Raw genomic sequence first — 18,441 nt, 5'->3', positions numbered from 1 at the left:
AAAGGGTACATTTCATAACATTGCATTTACTAGAACCTATTTTTCATAATTAGTTATTTATATTAACAAAATAATAACACTACTTTTGTTTAGTCATCTGAAATGTTTTTTATTTTAGATTCCAGTTTAACTGCTTTCATTTGTACACCACATTTATATTGGTGTGTTTCTTTAGCAAACAAATAAATAAGTGTCAGTATTTACAAACTCATCCCTGTGCTGTTTATTGTATTTCCTCCTGTTTGCAGGCTCAGACATCCATAATACTAGCCATGTCTAATATAGCAAAATGCAATTACATTGAAACTCCACTCTTAGCAGGTGTCCAAAAGTAGTGTAACTGGTGTTTGGCCCTAGAGTGAAAGGCATCAGTGTAACACGTCTTTTGTCTTGTGTGTCTGAAACTGTCAGATACTCCAAGCAAAAACATATCAGCATTACCAATTCAGACAGGAAAGATCCACTAACACAAGGTCTACTATTTCAAACATATATCTGGATTGACTCTTAAGTAAAGGGGGCATTTTGTGAAGGATGAATAATCAGTTTATCTGTGTAAATAAGTTGAATTATAACAGGTGAGTTTCTGGGGTGGTAGAGTGGTTAGTGCTCTTACCTTTTAGCCATAAGGTGATGAGATCATTTTGCTGATGGGAGCTTGCTTGTTGTCTCCATGTCTTTTCAGATGCACTGGGTTCCATGAACTGTGAGAAAACATATTGAGTATCAATAAATTTCCCCTAATGAATAAATGTGAGCGTGAGTAGTAGGGTGACCACCTCAAATGAATAATGCAATAGCGCTTTTCCAGTTGCTTTACAATTTAGTGCATTATTCATTCACTGTATACTCAGTGATTGTAAGCTATTGTAGCTGCCCTGGGGTAAACTGTTAGAAGTGAGAATGCCATCGCCCCCCTGACCACAATGACTCCCATACGCCAATGCCAATGCCAATCATATGTGGCAATGTGGGTGAGGTGTCTTGCCTCAGGACAGAACAATTGTTTTTTTTGTTTTTGTGCCACTGGCACCCCACTGTGGAATCCCCACCCGAAGGTCTCCCACCAGTCCTGCTTAACTTCTGAGATCTGACGAGATCAGGCTTTGACAAGGAGATTTGACCAATTGACAGGGACAAGAGACTGGAATTGTAATAGGTGCCATAATATAAGCCTGTGAACCCTGTGAAGTACAGATTTTTTGGTGAAAAAAAATGTATCATTGTCTTTGTAGATCTCACTTTTTATAATTCATGTGGCATCAATAAAAAGTGGGATATTCTCTAAATATGTGGGGCAAGGGACAGTGGTCTAAATGGCTATTCAGGACCACCCCAGATTGTAGCCACCCATGCCACACGATTTGCATATTTGAAATTGTAACTTACTAAAGACTCCGAGCACAGCACTTGCTTTTGGATAGTGAAGGTGTTAAGAGTTCGAATAATGCACGTCAGTCAGTAAGATGAGCTGAGTGATGTTATACCTGCACACTTGAGTGACTCTCAGTTTCACTCAAATGCCACATAATGGCTGGCTGCTGGAGCCTGTTCGCTGGTCTGCTGCTCATTCACTCAAGTAAGTTTCGGTTTTATATTGGGATCTCAAGTGTGTTTTAGTGTTCATCTAGTCAACTTGTTCATTTCAATTTTAATCAACCAGAAAATACATTTTTCTTAATTCATGGTATATGTAAAGACGTGTTCCTTAGACAATGAGTTTGTTTATGCTCCAGTTTGGGGCTCTGGGATTGAAAGTGGAACTTGGATCTTGTCTCCACTCTTTCTTTTCATTCATATATGGTTAGTTTTTATTATTCAACAAAAACACAAGAAAAATACAAAATTTTAGTTCATAGTTTTAGTTCACAAAAATGTTCTGAATTATGAAAATATTTTAGTAAATTAAATTTGCACTTAGATGTTTATATGCAGAATGATTATGTTTTCTTCTTTCAGCGACTACATTCAAACTGGTGTGCCACTTTTCCAACTGGTCCCAGTACACAACGGGATTAGGAAAGTTTATAGTGGAGAACATAGACCCCTTCCTGTGCACACATGTGGTATATGACTTTGCTGTTATCAACCACGACAACCAGCTCACAGAAAATGAGTGGGCCGAGGAGAGCGTCTACCAGGAATTAGCTGGACTTAAAAACAAGTAAACAACTCTTTCTGCTGTCTTAGAAAGGCACTGATGAGTCAACTACAAGTGAATTGTCTTTTTTGTCTAGTTTTACGTATTTAAGTAGTCTAATTTACAATATTTATATGATCAATGTAATTTATCTAAAAATACATTTAACTTGTTATAGCTTATTTTTTATTATGTTGGTTTTGTGCACTCAGTATCTATATTCTGTTAGTTTATTGTGCAATATGTGTGATAGGATCTCACCATAATTAATGCAATTATGTTCAAGAAAATAGCTTTTTGTATTTTAAAGGCAGTGTTATTTTAGCACTGAGTTGTTACTTATATAGTACAAAATCCCTCCAGACAGATGATCTCAATTAGCAGTTATCTGGATATTATTATTTATAGGGACAGCCAGAATACAGGAAACACAGGTTGTCTATTGACATTTTGACCTGTCACTGTTTAATTATAACTTTTTTTTCCCAGAAACTCTGAGCTTAAGACTATGCTATCAGTGCGAGAGCTGAGCACCAATGACCCACAGTAAGTGCACACCTCCCCCTACTGACCGAAACCTGTAATTGCAACATCAGAGTGGAGAGTCATATATCAAAATATAAATAGAATAAGAAACCTTTGTGGTAGAGACAAATGAGCTCCACAGCAGCTAAATGTTAGTTTTGTCCAGGTTTTCTGAAATGGTGTCCAGTGCAGCCAGTCGTCAGACCTTCGTCCAGTCGGCAGTCACTTTTCTGAGGGCGCATGAGTTTGATGGTCTGGACTTGGACTGGGGTCATCCTGGAAACAATAAACATAAGTTCACTCAGCTCTTTAAGGTGCTATCTCCGCTTCCTCCCATCAATGTTATTCTTTGTAGTTAATCTGTTTAAGTTTATCTGTTGGCATGTGCTCATAGATTTAAAAAAAAAAGTGCAGTGCTACAAACATAATCAATAAAAACTGTAGTTAATGACTGAAAGATAATAACCACATCAGGAGTAATTACTGGTGGACTGTGCAATCTTTTTTTCCATGAATGTGGTATTGCCTTGCCTGAAATTTTCCATAGTATTGCATTAAATGGATACATCTTTTATTCAATAACAAGTGTTTTCATTGCTAAACAAATACCTTAAAACATTAATTCTTACTGTGAGAGGAGTCTCCTTTCCCCAGACCTGATCTGTAGCATGGCCTGGTGGTATTAGAGATAAACTGATCTGTGGAAAAGAACAAATAACCGTTTTATTTCATCGTTGCTTGTATAAGGGGGCTGACTTAGACTCCACTGTCACTACATGTTTAAATAAAAATGTGCGGTTAAATGTGTTGATATAATTTGTATTAATAATTATAAATCATTCACAGGATCTGCAGCAGGCTTTTGAGAATGAGAGCATTGGAACAGAAAGACCCAGACTGATGCTGTCTGCTTCCCTGACCCCAAAAACAGATGTTATCTCCCTTGAGCATTATGAAGTCACAGAGTTAATAAAGTAAGCTCTAATGATAATAATGCTTGAAGGTGCATAAAAACATCACTGGGCGACTGGGCATAAATGCGACCCAAAAGATTGTACTATTGTTTGTTTTAATTTCCATGCTATTTTGACTTAATTAGAAAGCAAAATGTAATATGATTTCAGAATTGTGGACTTCATCAGTGTGAAAACGTTTGATCTCGGTGGTGGTACAGTAACAGCCCATCACAGTCCACTCTTCGGCAGTAACAAAGCCAACATAGTAATGACTTATTTATTTATTTATTTTACAGATAGGAAAAAAATTGTATTGCATAACTTCTGTCTGTTTTTAGGATTTTATCACACAGAACTTGCTGGACCAAGAGATTCCTGCACAGAAGTTGTTGCTAGGGTTCCCTGCTTATGCCCGTTCATACACACTCTCCACTCAGGTGTCCAGTCCTGGAGCTCCTGTGAGCGGACTAGCCTATCCTGGCCCATTCACTCAAGAGATGGGCTTCTGGTCTCACTATGAGGTAAAATGCCTTCCAAGTATAGACAAACAGTGCAGATCAGATACAGATCAAATTAGTGTGTATTTAGATTAAAACAGGTGAATAATAAGTATATTACTTTGTGTTTAATTATCAACAAAGTGAAAAATTGCTGAATTGTGAAATACAGTACAGTACAGCAGGGTTATTATATAGGGGATAGGGCAGTGACTATACAGTATCACTGGAGTTTCACTGGAGGAAAAGACTGAGATAGACAACAGTTAGGGCTATAGAGAGAAAGAATATAAAATGGATTTAAATAGAACTGAATGTGAAATTGAAACAAATACTGAATCTACCAATCTGCGAAGTAAAATAGCCATAGTCATTTTAACTCATTTACAATAAACTTGATTGTCCATCAGTGTAAATGAAGCCAGTTCACTTTTAGGATATGACAATGGCAATGTAATGAACTTCCTTTATTTGAAAGACCAGTAGACACTGCTGGGTTCAAATAAAATTATAACCAAAACATGCAATAAAACCAAAACAAAAAAACAACTTTTTAGCCATATTGCGCAGCCCTAAGTCAGATACTACAGTTTCTAAATTTAAACATGCAGGATGTCATACCAGTCACACATTTTTGAACCAATTTGTGCATCCATGAATTAAAACTGATAAAACTGTATTGTGTATTCAAAACACATTGTTTTACTGTGCTTCCATTAATAACTGTTTTGTGTTGGTACCAGACGTGTGCCTTCTTACACGGGGCATCAGCCAACTGGATTGACAAACAGTACGTGCCTTATGCAGTCAAAAACAATCAGTGGGTGGGCTTTGACAACCAGCAGAGCTATGGTGCAAAGGTACACTGGCAGAAGCAGTACATACACATGGATCTGATACATACACACAACTTGGATCTGATAAATGTGTTTATATCAGGTGACTTACCTAATGACTCAGCATTTGGGAGGGGCTGCTGTGTGGAGTCTGAACTTGGATGACTTCACTGGTCACTTCTGTGGTCAAGGCAAATACCCTCTGATATCTCAATTGAAAGCAGAACTGAGTAGAGGTGAGTACAATAAGTCAGCTGCAATGAAAAAGAAAAAGCATTTATTTATGTAACGATAATTTGCAGAATCAAATAACACAAGTACTGTTGAACCCCAAAACCCCAAAACCACGAGCAGCCCACACAGCTTCATCAGCCCAGCAAAGGACAGCAGCAGTGGAATGGTGGACCCCAGCTGCATCAACAACATCACAGTGGTGCACCCAGACCCCAGTCTATGCATGGACAAGGCAGACGGGAGCTACCAAAGCAAACAAGACCCCCCCCTCACTTATGTCTGTACCCAAGGAAAACCATATGTGACAGAATGTCCCACAGTGCACAGCCGGAGCAACGCAGCATCATCAGGTGGGCTCCTGCTCAACCTTCTCCTCCCCAGCATACTCTATGGTTGCTACATGTACAGGTGATTTTTACAATGGCTTGACTGGAGAAACTACTGGAAAACAATTCTTATTTATTGTCATTTTTGTTTTTGTCTGGTTAGTTTACAGAGTTGTTTCATTTCACAAAAGTGCATAATTGTGTTCATATGATATCACAACAGGAAAAAAACTTTTTTTTTCTTGGCTCCTACCCTTCTTCTGAGATATTCAAAATAAATAAAATGTGTATGCCTTCATATTCCCTAATGTTCCCTAGTGTTGTGTCTAAAAATAACATTGTCCAGTGATGCAATCATTATTTTAAATGTGCTGTTTATATGTTCAATAAACTGGGATGATGATGATGATGATGATGATGATGATGATGATGATTTCTACTTTTTAGATATGATAGCACTTTTTTCAATTTGTAGCTAGCACGCATCTCAAGCTAACGCTGTAACCCAATTGTTTAGACTAGATGAAAGACAAAAAAAATCGATTTTACATTGCTTGGTTGACTTTCACAACATCACACCTAGACTAACCTCCAATACAGAGTAACTTAAAGATAGCTTACCTTGCCTCAAAGAAGAATCCTTGCATCACAAGTGGATTGCCCTATCGCATTAGACCACTCCTGATTTAACAAAAAAGTGACCACCAGCAGCACCACCAGAGCAGGGGCATTGGTTCATATTCAGGCTGTGCTGAACCTCGTCACCGACAGGGGCAGCACTGCCCGTGCTCCACGAGGCGTGTACTCTGGAACGCTCGTGAAGAAGATCTCCCATCATCCTTCAGCCATGTACACGTAGCGCCTGTAGCAACTCTACTTTGCCCGAACTAACGACAACTCCAGAGTCTGTGTACTTTTTTGGATTGTCATACATGTTTTGTCGCTGACATAAATGCACTAGGGTGCGGGCCTCACATGACTGTGTCCGGAGAGAGGAGGACTATTCTCGGATGAGAGCACAGTGAAGTCTCCGAACGGAGAGCGGCTAACTCTCCGTTAGCTTTAGCAAGAGTTTGTTTACATCGCTGTCCAACATGTACACGTTATTATCAGGCTTATACAAGTATATGTTCCAAAAGGACGAGTACTGCGTCCTTATCCTGGGACTAGACAACGCCGGAAAAACGGTAAATATAAAAATGTATAATTTCTTCAAGAGAAAGTCCTTTACCCTGCTGTGTTTTACTGTAACACTTTCTGCAGACCTTTCTGGAACAAACTAAAACAAAATTCAGCAAAAATTACAAAGGAATGAATCTTTCAAAGATAACAACGACAGTTGGTCTGAACAGTAAGTTAGATAATCATGTAATGTAGAGTCCAAACTACTGTGTTCTCATTTTGGGGCATTTCTTTACAGTCGGCACCATCGATGTGGGCAAAGCTCGGCTCATGTTCTGGGATCTGGGAGGTCAGGAGGAGCTGCAGTCTCTGTGGGACAAAGTACGTGATTGCTCACTGTTTCAATTCTAATGATGAACACTAATGATCCTCACCACAGCATCATTCCCATGCACGTTTGCTTACAGTGTTATTTGCATGATGATTCATTACGCAATCTAACAGGGAGCTTCTGGCTATATTCCTACTGGAATGTTTAGATTAAAATAGATCGTTTAGTCCCCTCAAGAAATGCACATTTAAACGTAAAGCATCAGAAGCAGTATTGGGTGGGAAATATAACTTCTTCATTTACTACTATGTATTACCCCATAACATGTATTTTTTTTATTATTATTTAGTATTATGCGGAGTCACATGGAGTCATCTATGTAATTGATTCAACTGATGAAGAGCGACTATCTGAGTCCAAGGAGGCTTTTGGTCAGTCTTACTATAGTGCAGAGTCAATGTTTCCCTTCTTAATCACCAATTACATTGTCCATTGTTGAAATCTACAGAAAAAATGATAAGCAGTGAAGCATTAGAAGGTGTTCCATTGCTGGTGCTTGCCAACAAACAGGACGTACCGGTACATTTTCACACCAAGCACATTACTTTTTATGTTTTGGCTTCTTATGTCGTCTAAATTCTTTACTTATTGTTTTAACATAGAACTGCTTATCTGTGCCTGACATTAAAACAGCCTTCAGTGACTGTGCCCCCAAGATTGGCAAAAGAGATTGCTTGGTTCAGCCATGTACGGCCCTCACAGGGTAAGTAAAGTAGATGTATAGATAATCAGAAAGTCACTGTCTGTGAGGAGTTAAATGCTTGGAAAGTATTGAGAATCTTATGCCCAATTTAAAACTGATTTTTGCCAGTGTCTTGTGGGGTAGTACCTCCCACTTTTTTTCTGTCAGTGACCCATATTTTACTAGCTGATATGTTGACAATTCACACACCATTCTCCCATCTGTACTTTATTCTAAAGAAACATCTAATTGTTTATATGAATTTAAATGGCTTTATAATATAAAGATGTCTTCCTTTTCCATTTTATGGTTTGCTACTGCAAGTGGATGTAATTGCTTAACTAAATACAGTAATGCAGATAAAATGTAATGCACACTAAATATATAGTGAAGGGCCTTCAAAAGTACCTCATCTGCCATATTCAGATACATTTGCATGGTTTCTGGCCATCACTGCTTTAATACAATGTGTTAACTCGTATAACTGTTGCAGGGATGGGGTGAATGAAGGCATTGAGTGGATGGTGAAGTGTGTGGTGCGGAACATCCACCGGCCGCCCAGACAAAAGGACATCACTTAGCTCCTCCTGGTCCACCTGCACTTTAGCACTCACATTCCACCTGTGGCTGGAACTGGTCTACCACCTTCTGTTTGTTTGCTGTGACTTTAGACACTGTTTTCGCTACAAGTTCATCATTAGCAGATGGAGGACAGGGTCCCCATGAAATCAGCAGAACACTGACAGCAACCTGATAAGTGTTTATTGTATTATATTGTTACAGAAAGGAATTGTATCTCACACCCACTTCATCTCAAATTCTAAAAAAGCTGTTGTACTTTTGTATCATAATTATTGTGTCTAAGTTGGATTTCTTGATTAAATATACACATTTGAAGTACCTTATAATTGTATTAGCTATATTGTAGAACCATTTTAAACATCTTTGTAACAATTATGTAAAGCTAAACACAAGATTAATTTCAAATAAATTGAAACGGTGGTATCTGGAAAACCGTATATACAACTTTCCGAATGGAGGTTCCAATCAACAATGCACCAAGTCGTTTGCTCATGCCAGAGCAATGGCAATTCTGGAAGCTGTGACGTAAGGAACACTATGAAATCCAAAAAATGGTAAAGATACTTTGTATCAAGTATCTTAAGAGCATTACATTTTGAAGAACTACTTAAGCAACTTTTGAAATGGTTTGTGATCAAAATACTGAGTCGCAAATGGATTAAGTGAGAGTGTTCTCAGCATCCAGCCACAAGCATATGAACGCACACAGGTCAGAAGAATGGATTGAGGATTTCTGCAAGGGTGGTGCTAAAACTACCTGATGTGCGCTTCAAGCAGCATATGGATGCATACATACTTAATATTTTGTGGGTTTGGTGTTGGCAAGAGATGTCATGTTTTAATGGCAGCATTTAAATACAAGGTTGTCACTCATTTACTACCTTGTATTAACCTTTTGTATTACAATTGGTGTTTTTCTTGTCTCTTAATAAAGGATGATACAAACTTGGAAAAACCAAAAGCTTTGTGCATTAAATATTTTCACTACATCACATGTGACATTTGCAATTGAATACACAATACACCCAGACTTACACTCAACCTTTATTTTTTATATATATTATATATATATATTCCAACTTGAAAATCAAAACAAGATAATTCACATTAGTGCCCTCCCCATGGTAATCAAGGAGTCTCTTAAGAACCTGAATTGGTTTGAGTTGTGTTGAGGTGGGCAGATGGCATAAAAAACAGCATAATCACCTATGTAAGATCTGCTGAACCATGAAAATAGGAGTCGTAAACTATTTTGCATGACAAGAAAACAGGTTAAAGTCTTGACGTGCCCCAGAACTAGTCAAAAAGTCATGAAATATTTTAACTCTACACAAATTCCGAATGTTGGAATTAATGAGTAGTAACAAATATACATAGAACTATACACAATAAAAGGCTAGAATTCAAGTATATAGTAATCAAAATGTGTGCAAAAACTGCATCACTTTACCCCCACCACAAATACTTTCCCAAGGTAAACAAAAAGCTGAAATGAGTGCACCAGAAAATGGCTCCAAATGAGGTAGTAAGCCTAAATCATCAAGATTTAGTTTAAGGCAGTACAGGTGCTAAACCTGCAGCAAAACTTTCAAAGACTCCCCCCAGAGTTATAAGATTACATTGCATATTACAGTTATACACACGGGTTAAACATTCTGTCTTGATAATCACTTAAAACCAAAGGCATTGTGTAAACAAAGTGATGACATCAGTGCTCCAACTGGAAGCACCATGCACTCTATATATAATTAACTGATTAAAATAATTTGTTTAATTTTTGTAATTTATTGATAAATTGGATACTTCTGGTCATAGTCGGTGGTTCACAGTCAGAAACATACTGAACCTTAATATGAGTCAAAGCACATCCAGATCAAGAGCACATTTAATTTTAGGGTGCTACAGTGTGCACGCTAATGGTAATCCATCATCAGTTAATGAATGGGTCAACACACCTTGGACCTGGTTCACTACAAATTCAAAATAAATAGCACTTGATCCCATGGTACCACGAATAATACATGTGAAACAAAGTGAACCAAAGCATGCAAATGCCTCAACCACCGCACACTCCCAATACTCTGATGTAAACAGAAGAAGTAATCGTAACAACATTAAAACCAGTCTTGTCAGTTATTGCTAAAAGCTACAATCATTTGCAAAAAAAGCATACAAAGCTGTTACGCTACAACAATATAAGGTCAATCTTATACTGTTATACCATAATATACTGTACTTTAGATCTAGAATGCAAAATGTTCCACAACCCTTTTTAACAAACATTTCATTATCAAGTTCTGGGTGAGATGATCTGAATCTTATGGTCTTTTAAGGCAGAAGAGGAATCTGTTGAAAAAAGCCTTTGTCCATCTTCAGCTTTTCCCTTGAGGCAGAAAGCAGCAGCTTGAAGTGACATCACAATCTGTAAGAAAAGACACATGAACATTAATGGCACTGATGCTGCATCTTGACCCCCACCTTGCTTTTACAAAGTGCAAAGTGAAATGGCAACTATTTCCACATTGTCTATTATAAACATGGTTCACATTAGAATTGTTCAAACAGTTATCATAACTAGGCAATCCACCAGAAATCACATCTGAGCCACAAGACTTTACTGAGGTAAAAACACTGGAGAAGTTTCAGAGGCTTTGCCCTAGGAATGAGGCCAGTCTCTGCAGGTCCAGTGCCACTGCCATCTTTAGATTCAGATTGAACTTTATTGTCATTGCACTTGTATAAGTACAGTGGAGTACAAATGCAGTTTCAGCATCTAACCTGTGCGCATTCAAGCAAGTACTACATAAAACTTTACTTGTAACACGTTTTCATCATGAATGATAACGAACATGCTCCATGTTCCGGTATAATGTAACCGGTTATACATGATCAGCAAGAAATACACACGAGTGAGGCCTATTTACCTGGAAGGCAAAGAAATATTGGTCTGTAATTGGCCCCTCGGTCCAAGTTTGGACATGCCTGTGAATGTAAAGTAATGCAATACATTTAATTGTTTAAGAGCCTCAGATGTAAATCTAGTCAAATTTAACTGTAAAATCCAACTTTAATACAAGTCTGATAAAGACGGTAGTTTGTTTTGTTTCATTTTGAATCACTGTCACAACCTAACCCAGTATTTGTGTGGTCATGGTGCTGATATAATGACTTTTTATATTGAAGGCTGCATTAATATTTATCATAGATAGTTTTACCTTAAGGGTCAGGCAGAGCTGACTTGGTCCATTCTGGTCTGCAGTTGGAAGGCGTCAGGTCTGTCTGCAGGATTAACAGCCAGCATGTCCCGTAGCAGCTTCCTCATCCCTTCACCCATCTGAGACCTGCGCTTCTGCGGAATACTGAGGACCATCTTAGGGTTCTCCAGCAGTGCTTCGCCCACCGGTACAATGCCCCCTGCCTGTCTCACGTAGGTCCCGAGCAACTCCCTCTTGGTCTCTGCGTCAATGAAGGTGATTCTCTCTAACATGGCCCAGATGATGATGCCCATAGCAAAAATATCAGCCTTGGCAGTGTAATGGCCCTCCCATACCTCTGGGGCCATATAGAAGTCAGAGCCACATGCGGATGACAGCCAATATTTATTCAAATTGACATTTTTGTTGCCGTCTTCACATTCTTTACCTTCAGCCCTGTTTTGAAAACCTGCACAAACCTTGCTCAGCCCAAAATCAGCCACTTTGAGCACAGGTGAGCCGGACTTGTGAGAGATGAGGATGTTATCTGGTTTGAGGTCGCGGTGGACGATGTTGTTTTGGTGCAAGAAGGCGACAGCACTGGTCAGTTGCAGCATAAAGCGGTTGTTGGTCTGAGGGTCAGGGTGGCGAGACAGTATGAAATGGTTAAGGTCACCCCCTTCACAGAACTCCATGACAAACCAGAGATAACAGGGTTCATCGGGGCTGCTGAGAACTCTCTCACCTGAAACTCAGCAAAGACAGAATATACATCTTCCATTATTGACATAAGCAGCACACATCAAAAAATAGGGGTGAAGAATTTGGGGAAAATATCCATTTGAGAATGTAAATATGTTTATATGATGACCATGGCAAGTATATTTGTGAACTCAAGAGCTTATTCAAGAGATCTAGTAGTGTTGTCATAGCAATTAACCATGCAAATCATCAATACACATAAAGAATAGGTCTATTACTCCACGCACAGACATTCCCCACCCCCCATGACGCTAATAAACTGACTGCCATCATGGAGAAAACTCTCGAGCTTTAGATTTAAGTTTAATCTAATCAAACACGCACACAGAGAGGTTTACCTTTCAGAGATGTCTCGACCAGACGCAGGTATTGTTTGGATCTCTTGTTGCCGTGACTCATCTTTTGGGCCAGACCATTTCTTTGCAGGACGCACTCTTCCAAATGCACTACGTTCTCGTGTCGTTTCTCCAAACTTGTGAGCGCCCAAAACTCCTGCAGGGCGAGCTCCACGTTCTCCGGCGCATCGCAACGCAGCTTTTTCACCGCCACCTTTGCCCCAGACTTCCGCGATTGAGCCTCGTACACCACCCCGTACGTCCCCCTGCCCACCTCCCGCAGGAGACTGTAGCGGGGCGCAGTGACCCTGTGCGCCAGGCCGTGCTCGCGTTCCCGCTCCATGTCATGGTCCAGTGAAGGCGCACAACGCAAAACCTCTGCACGTCCAGCGTCCCGGCCTAGAACAGTTTCAGGACCTGCTCATCCCACCTTCCCTGACCCAGCAGACCATCGCAAACCACACCGAAGTAGTTCAGATGGAGTTATGAAAGCAGCATACCGGAAGCAGCGTGGAGAAAGTAGGAAATGTTGCCACTGGACCCGCCTACTTCTGATCATGGAAGTGTAGACTGTAAATTATACATTTTCCTCCTCAGGATTCCAGATTTATAAGACTTTACCAGCAAAGATATCATTTTTGGTATTCTTATGCATGACCAAAAAAAAAAGTGAAATTATTTTAATGTAATCTTTATTATGGGTAAATTCTTTGTCCACAAGTGCAGGTTCTTAAAAACCAAACCATCCTTTCTCACATTTCATAAAGAATTTTGTCTTTTTTCTCATTTGTAAGTTTTCTGGAAAAGAAAGATGCTGTGAAACTTAAAAATGTAATAGACGATCTAAATCTTATGGACAACCCCTGGTATTGTTTTTCCTTTTTTCTTTTTTTTTCTGTTCTGATTTTTATTTGTGGAACTGTTTTGTTATGCCATAGATGTTGTATACCTTTATTATTAATGAATAAATAAATAAATAAATAAATAAATAAATAAATAAATAAATAAATAAATAAATAAATAAATAAATAAATAAATAAATAAATAATAATAATAACATTTTTGCAACATGAGTAGATTATACTAATGGCCATCATCTTTGCTGCTTGTATTTGAGAGATAGCCTATGTTAGATCTCCAATAACCAGTGTCACATGTCATTAAAAAAATAAAAAATAAAAAAACAAAACAATATGGCTTTTAGTAGGACTATGCCTTTTTTGGATATTGTCCAGTTTGGGACCCCTCCTTGTAGAATATTCTTAGAAATTAGCATGCAAAGGTGACCCTAACCCTACACTACATCATGTGTGAATGTCTTAAGTTAAATCAAATGGGAAATTCTCTTCTCAAGTCAGTGGCAGTCACCTAAGTTTAATAGTGACCTATGTCTCTTGTCAAATATTACACATTGAGATTACAGCACAGAGACTGGGAATTTTTTTTTAATTTTTTTTTTTTTTTTTTTTTTTTTTTTTTTTTTTAGAACCTATTTTTTGAGACATAAATTGCTGAAGAAATAATAAGTCAATCCACTAGAGGGTACTATTTGACTGTCTGCAAAACAGGCCAACTGCTGTCGCCCAATGCTGCAACAGTGGGCCAATAATAACGCCCCTTGTCTTCTGGCCCCTCACCTCCCCGCCCTCTCACCAGATCAATATGCACAGATTAATGCCCATGTGGGGGAGATGGCTGGAGCTCTGTCTAATGCATTCTCAGCACAGGCAGTGAACACGTGATTCACTGTCAGGGGACTATTGACAGTCTGGAGTGCAAGGTTACATTTAACCATAGCTGCCACTTCCTGTCTGTGATGGAGTTAGATGTATGATGACCTGGGCAAAATGGGCCTTTACAGTTTTCTTATCTAGACTGAGTGGGACTATGCATTATGTCACATATCTGGTGGAGAGTTGCCTGGCATCCAGAATACACATCTCTTTGTTACTGTATAAAACATACACATAGACATTATCCTAAATTTACCGGGCAAGTGGAGAGTAAGCATACACCCGTCTCAATAGAGATGTTATTGATTATAGGTTCCACAGTACCAGTAAATGTAACTATCTTGCATCTATTCATTGTTTTTATCACAAACCTTGAAACCATGCATTACTGTGAGTGAGCTTGCATCTCCAGAGGTCTGACCTGTAACTTGACCTGGTGATGTCACCAGCCAGTCACGATTCTAACAGATATGTAATAGTATGTGGAACATACCAAACAATAACATCTTCATGGATACAAACAGGTGCTATATATCCAGTAAAGTTACATTAGCAGCTTTAAAAATGACAGTAGTGTCTCAATGTCTCCATGTAAATGATGTGGTGTCACAACTAGGGCTGTGCACCATGGGAGTATCACAAGACTCTGTCCTGAGGCCACTTTTGTTCAGTTTATACATTAATGATCCATGTGTGACGACACATGTGTACAGATGTTTGCCATCTACACGGATGGGAAGGACCCTGAACAAGTGGCAGCCAAATTATCAGTGGCAATGGACAAAACTGCTGTATGGTTGATTGCTATTTAACTTTAAATGTCAAAAAAATGGCAACAATATCAAAATCACAAAACTTACACCTCAGTTAAAGTTAAGGGGGGAATGATAAAAATGTCACTGAGTTCACCTTTGCAGAATTTTAGATTCAACAGTAAGCACGATAGAAAAAAATGGTTTGTTACACTAAAATATAATTTGTCTGATTTCAAGCATATAAGACACTTATTGACAACCCAAGGAACCAAAACCTACATGAATGTAATGATATCATCTCATCTAAATTTTGGTATTTCATGTTAGTCACAAACAAATAAGACAACAACACAACCCTTGGAATTTGAAATTCAAGATTATTAACAATATGGCACCTCCATCATTCAAAAGGTTTTCAGATTAACATCTGAACAGATGACCAGAACAACAAAATGCAGTGGCCAGTGTAGCATAACTAAAAGAAAAACAGATCTAGGCCAATCAGCATTCTCTTACAAAACTATAACAGAATGGAACAAACTACCAACACATTTAAAGTTATTCAAAGACTTCAAAATGTTTAGTGCAGAATTAAGAAAATATATTTGAACAAAACAGAAGTACCAACATTAAGTGCCAACAAATGTAGGAAAAACAAATTCTAACTAGCAACTAGATTAAATCTAGTTTCTAGGGCACAGAGGGAGTATGGTGGGAAGATGAAGATACTAAATATAATTGTAATTTTTATCACTATTTGTATATAGATTGCATTGTTTTGCACTATTTGTATATTATGTGTTTTGCATGTTTCAGAGACTACAGATGGAAATGAGCTCCGAGAGCTGTAGTCTGGTACAAAACATCTCTTCAGTGTTTTTTTGATTAATGCTTTTGTACATGTTCTCTGTAAAATAAACTGAATAAACTAACCTCACAGACCATCCCATTCATAACAACGCAGGCCTAGCATTTTGTTGCTAACACTGCAGGAAGCTTAGTCTTGTCACACGATGACAGGAGAACACAGAGGAATCAATAGTAATATGTGTAACGCTCTCCTGGGACCATGTGTCTGTGGGCTTGGGCTCCAGTCTAATGGACTCTTTCAGCTCTGATCAGCCCCTCTGGTTTTCTTATAGCTCTGTCTTTGAATCAAAATTCAAAACAAAAATGCCACAAACATTTTTTTTTTTATATTATGTGTTTACTTTACTAAACTATTCACGATTAAGCATTTACAACTGAGAAAAAGTACAGTTCTTTATTCTTTGTTAGTAAATGGTTCAATCCAAACATTAACATATTCATTTGTTGCACCTTTTTGTGATAGTGATGAAGCACATAGTAGATTTTTTCCTGACAGACTGTGGGAGTACCTGAGAATTAAACATTGGCCTGATATATTGACTAACAGATATATCTCACCCATATTTGCAGTGATCAGCTATCGGCTTTCATCTCCAGCACAGGCTGATTTTTGATTTGGGCTGACCACCTGATTAAACATAAGACATAACACATTATTTGAACACTTCAGTACAAAAAAGGCACTGTCTTGCAGACTTGTTGTAAAACAAGGCTATGGATGTCAAAATATCATTGACAAAGATATTATTTTTTCCTAATTATAGTATTGTTATGCAGAGCAACACATTGTGTAGACAGTTTTTTGTTCATAATAATTTTAAATAATACATTCTGGGGAAATAATGAACATCGGCCCCATTCATATTGGCAGAGCTTATCTGCCACTGGCTGTTGTGGATTTAAAAAAAAATGCATCAGCTATGAAACCTCTAATAGTAAGAGATTGATTATGTTTTACAGTTAAAATGTTATTATCAAATGTTATGAATATACAGCCACTCTAGTCTCCTTATTGTGTGAACTATAAAATACTTTTTAAATAAAATTACTAAACCTTGTAATAGACAAGAGAAGGGGGCTGACCTTTTACTATCACAGAGCAGCATTCATTAGTGAACAAGTAGAATTGAGATTGAGATGTCAGACGTCAGCTCACTAACCATAACCCGTGTTATGACCTGCTCTCAGATGGAGCAGTGAGGTAATGGTGAAAAAGGCCCCTCCTAATTGAGCTATTGACATTTTCTAGGATGAGTTCAACACCACAAGGCGAGTACATCCTTAGAGTATAGTGCTAAAATATATGAGATTATAAAAGCATGTCTTGGGAGGGGAGACCACGTGAATAAGGTTAGGATGGATCATGGATGGATCAATAATTAAATCATGCGTCACAAACAGGATAACGAAAGAGGAATGAAAGAGTGAAAAGAGTTTAGATGGAAAATTATTATTAAAAGAGAAAAAGATATAATTTAATGGGTGAAATAACAAAACATTTTACCTATTCATATGAGCAGAAATAATGCTCAAATAATAATGCACTTTTAGTCACAGGGAAATAATCTTGCATGTTAAATGCATGTTCCTTAAAATATATTATGTTTGGTGCTATTTGTGCTATTTGTGTACAAAAAATAAAAAATGAATAAAAGTTATGTATGTATTTATTTGTTCAGCCCTAGAATTCAAGGATGCTACCATTCTTTATTGAATTACACTGTCCCATGGCTCACAAAGTGTTTTGATCTTCCTTGGTCTTGGTTGGATGTGTCTGTTGGGGCAACTCTACAAATACACAGTATCACTCAGTTGTCCACTCTTTAAGGTAAAGTGCTCCATTATGTAAATAAATAGTGTTGGTATCTTGCTAAAGATCCAGTCCACATCCTTGCCTCTCTGAGTATGATGTCTTTTTTCTGCATTGGTGGTTGGCTGTACTGGTTTGATCACAAATATAGAGAGCCTGATGTTGTGCTGACTTGGAGGTTTGTGGCTGTAATGAATCTACTCCCTGTGATTGGAGGGTTATGCCTGGACTACTCTGTATTCACCAGACAGACCCTATAAGACCAGGGTTTGGATAGCTTGATGAAATTCATTGCTTTTGTAAAACCTACCTACCTTCTGAAAACCATTTGCCCACAGTAATTGCTCTCACATACTGCGCCATACCTGGGCTTTTGGCTGTTATTACACCAAATCAAAACAATACAACAGCCAATGGGAAATAACGCAGCACTGGCATTGGGAGAAATTGATTTGTTTGCCCTTTGGGTTGTAAAGGTCACTCTCCAAATTAAATGGGGTTTTGAAAAATTGCTCCGATGTGCCAGTTTTATTTATTGGATTTTTCTTTTGTTATCACACTTTTCGTTCTTGAAAAAAAAAAACTGAAGCATAGAATTTGGACTGGTATCGTGACTGATTTCTAACATAAATAGGCCTAATCTGATTTATTTCTGAAGCCAAAGCAAAAAAAAACAACAAAAACAAAAAAA

General features: G+C 38.1%; 3 protein-coding genes across 3 annotated transcripts; 2 read left to right on the top strand and 1 right to left on the bottom strand.

Annotated features, from left to right (window-relative positions):
* Positions 1 to 1,530: 1,530 nt before the first annotated feature.
* Positions 1,531 to 5,760, top strand: LOC117371224 (chitinase-3-like protein 1). Its single transcript, XM_033966858.2, has 10 exons — positions 1,531 to 1,579; positions 1,960 to 2,164; positions 2,630 to 2,686; positions 2,832 to 2,979; positions 3,512 to 3,639; positions 3,790 to 3,886; positions 3,960 to 4,142; positions 4,862 to 4,978; positions 5,058 to 5,190; positions 5,257 to 5,760. Exons 1-10 carry the CDS (start codon positions 1,531 to 1,533, stop codon positions 5,598 to 5,600), a joined length of 1,461 nt encoding a protein of 486 aa, XP_033822749.2. The 3' UTR covers positions 5,601 to 5,760.
* A 548-nt stretch (positions 5,761 to 6,308) lies between these two features.
* Positions 6,309 to 9,252, top strand: arfrp1 (ADP-ribosylation factor related protein 1). Its single transcript, XM_033966307.2, has 7 exons — positions 6,309 to 6,701; positions 6,778 to 6,865; positions 6,935 to 7,017; positions 7,317 to 7,398; positions 7,476 to 7,546; positions 7,630 to 7,730; positions 8,203 to 9,252. The coding sequence occupies exons 1-7, from the start codon at positions 6,609 to 6,611 to the stop codon at positions 8,288 to 8,290; spliced, it is 606 nt and encodes a 201-aa protein (XP_033822198.1). The 5' UTR covers positions 6,309 to 6,608; the 3' UTR covers positions 8,291 to 9,252.
* A 212-nt stretch (positions 9,253 to 9,464) lies between these two features.
* Positions 9,465 to 13,077, bottom strand: LOC117371395 (serine/threonine-protein kinase 35-like). The gene is made up of 3 exons (XM_033967068.2): positions 12,586 to 13,077; positions 11,507 to 12,230; positions 9,465 to 10,713 (listed from the first exon to the last, which is right to left on the bottom strand). Exons 1-2 carry the CDS (start codon positions 12,923 to 12,925, stop codon positions 11,515 to 11,517), a joined length of 1,056 nt encoding a protein of 351 aa, XP_033822959.1. The 5' UTR covers positions 12,926 to 13,077; the 3' UTR covers positions 9,465 to 10,713; positions 11,507 to 11,514.
* Positions 13,078 to 18,441: the final 5,364 nt, after the last annotated feature.

This window comes from Periophthalmus magnuspinnatus, chromosome 5 (genome assembly GCF_009829125.3).
Source record: "Periophthalmus magnuspinnatus isolate fPerMag1 chromosome 5, fPerMag1.2.pri, whole genome shotgun sequence".
Lineage (NCBI taxonomy): Eukaryota > Metazoa > Chordata > Actinopteri > Gobiiformes > Gobiidae > Periophthalmus > Periophthalmus magnuspinnatus.
The sequence above is the reverse complement of the archived record's forward strand: the minus strand, read 5'-3'. Positions and strand labels throughout refer to the sequence as shown.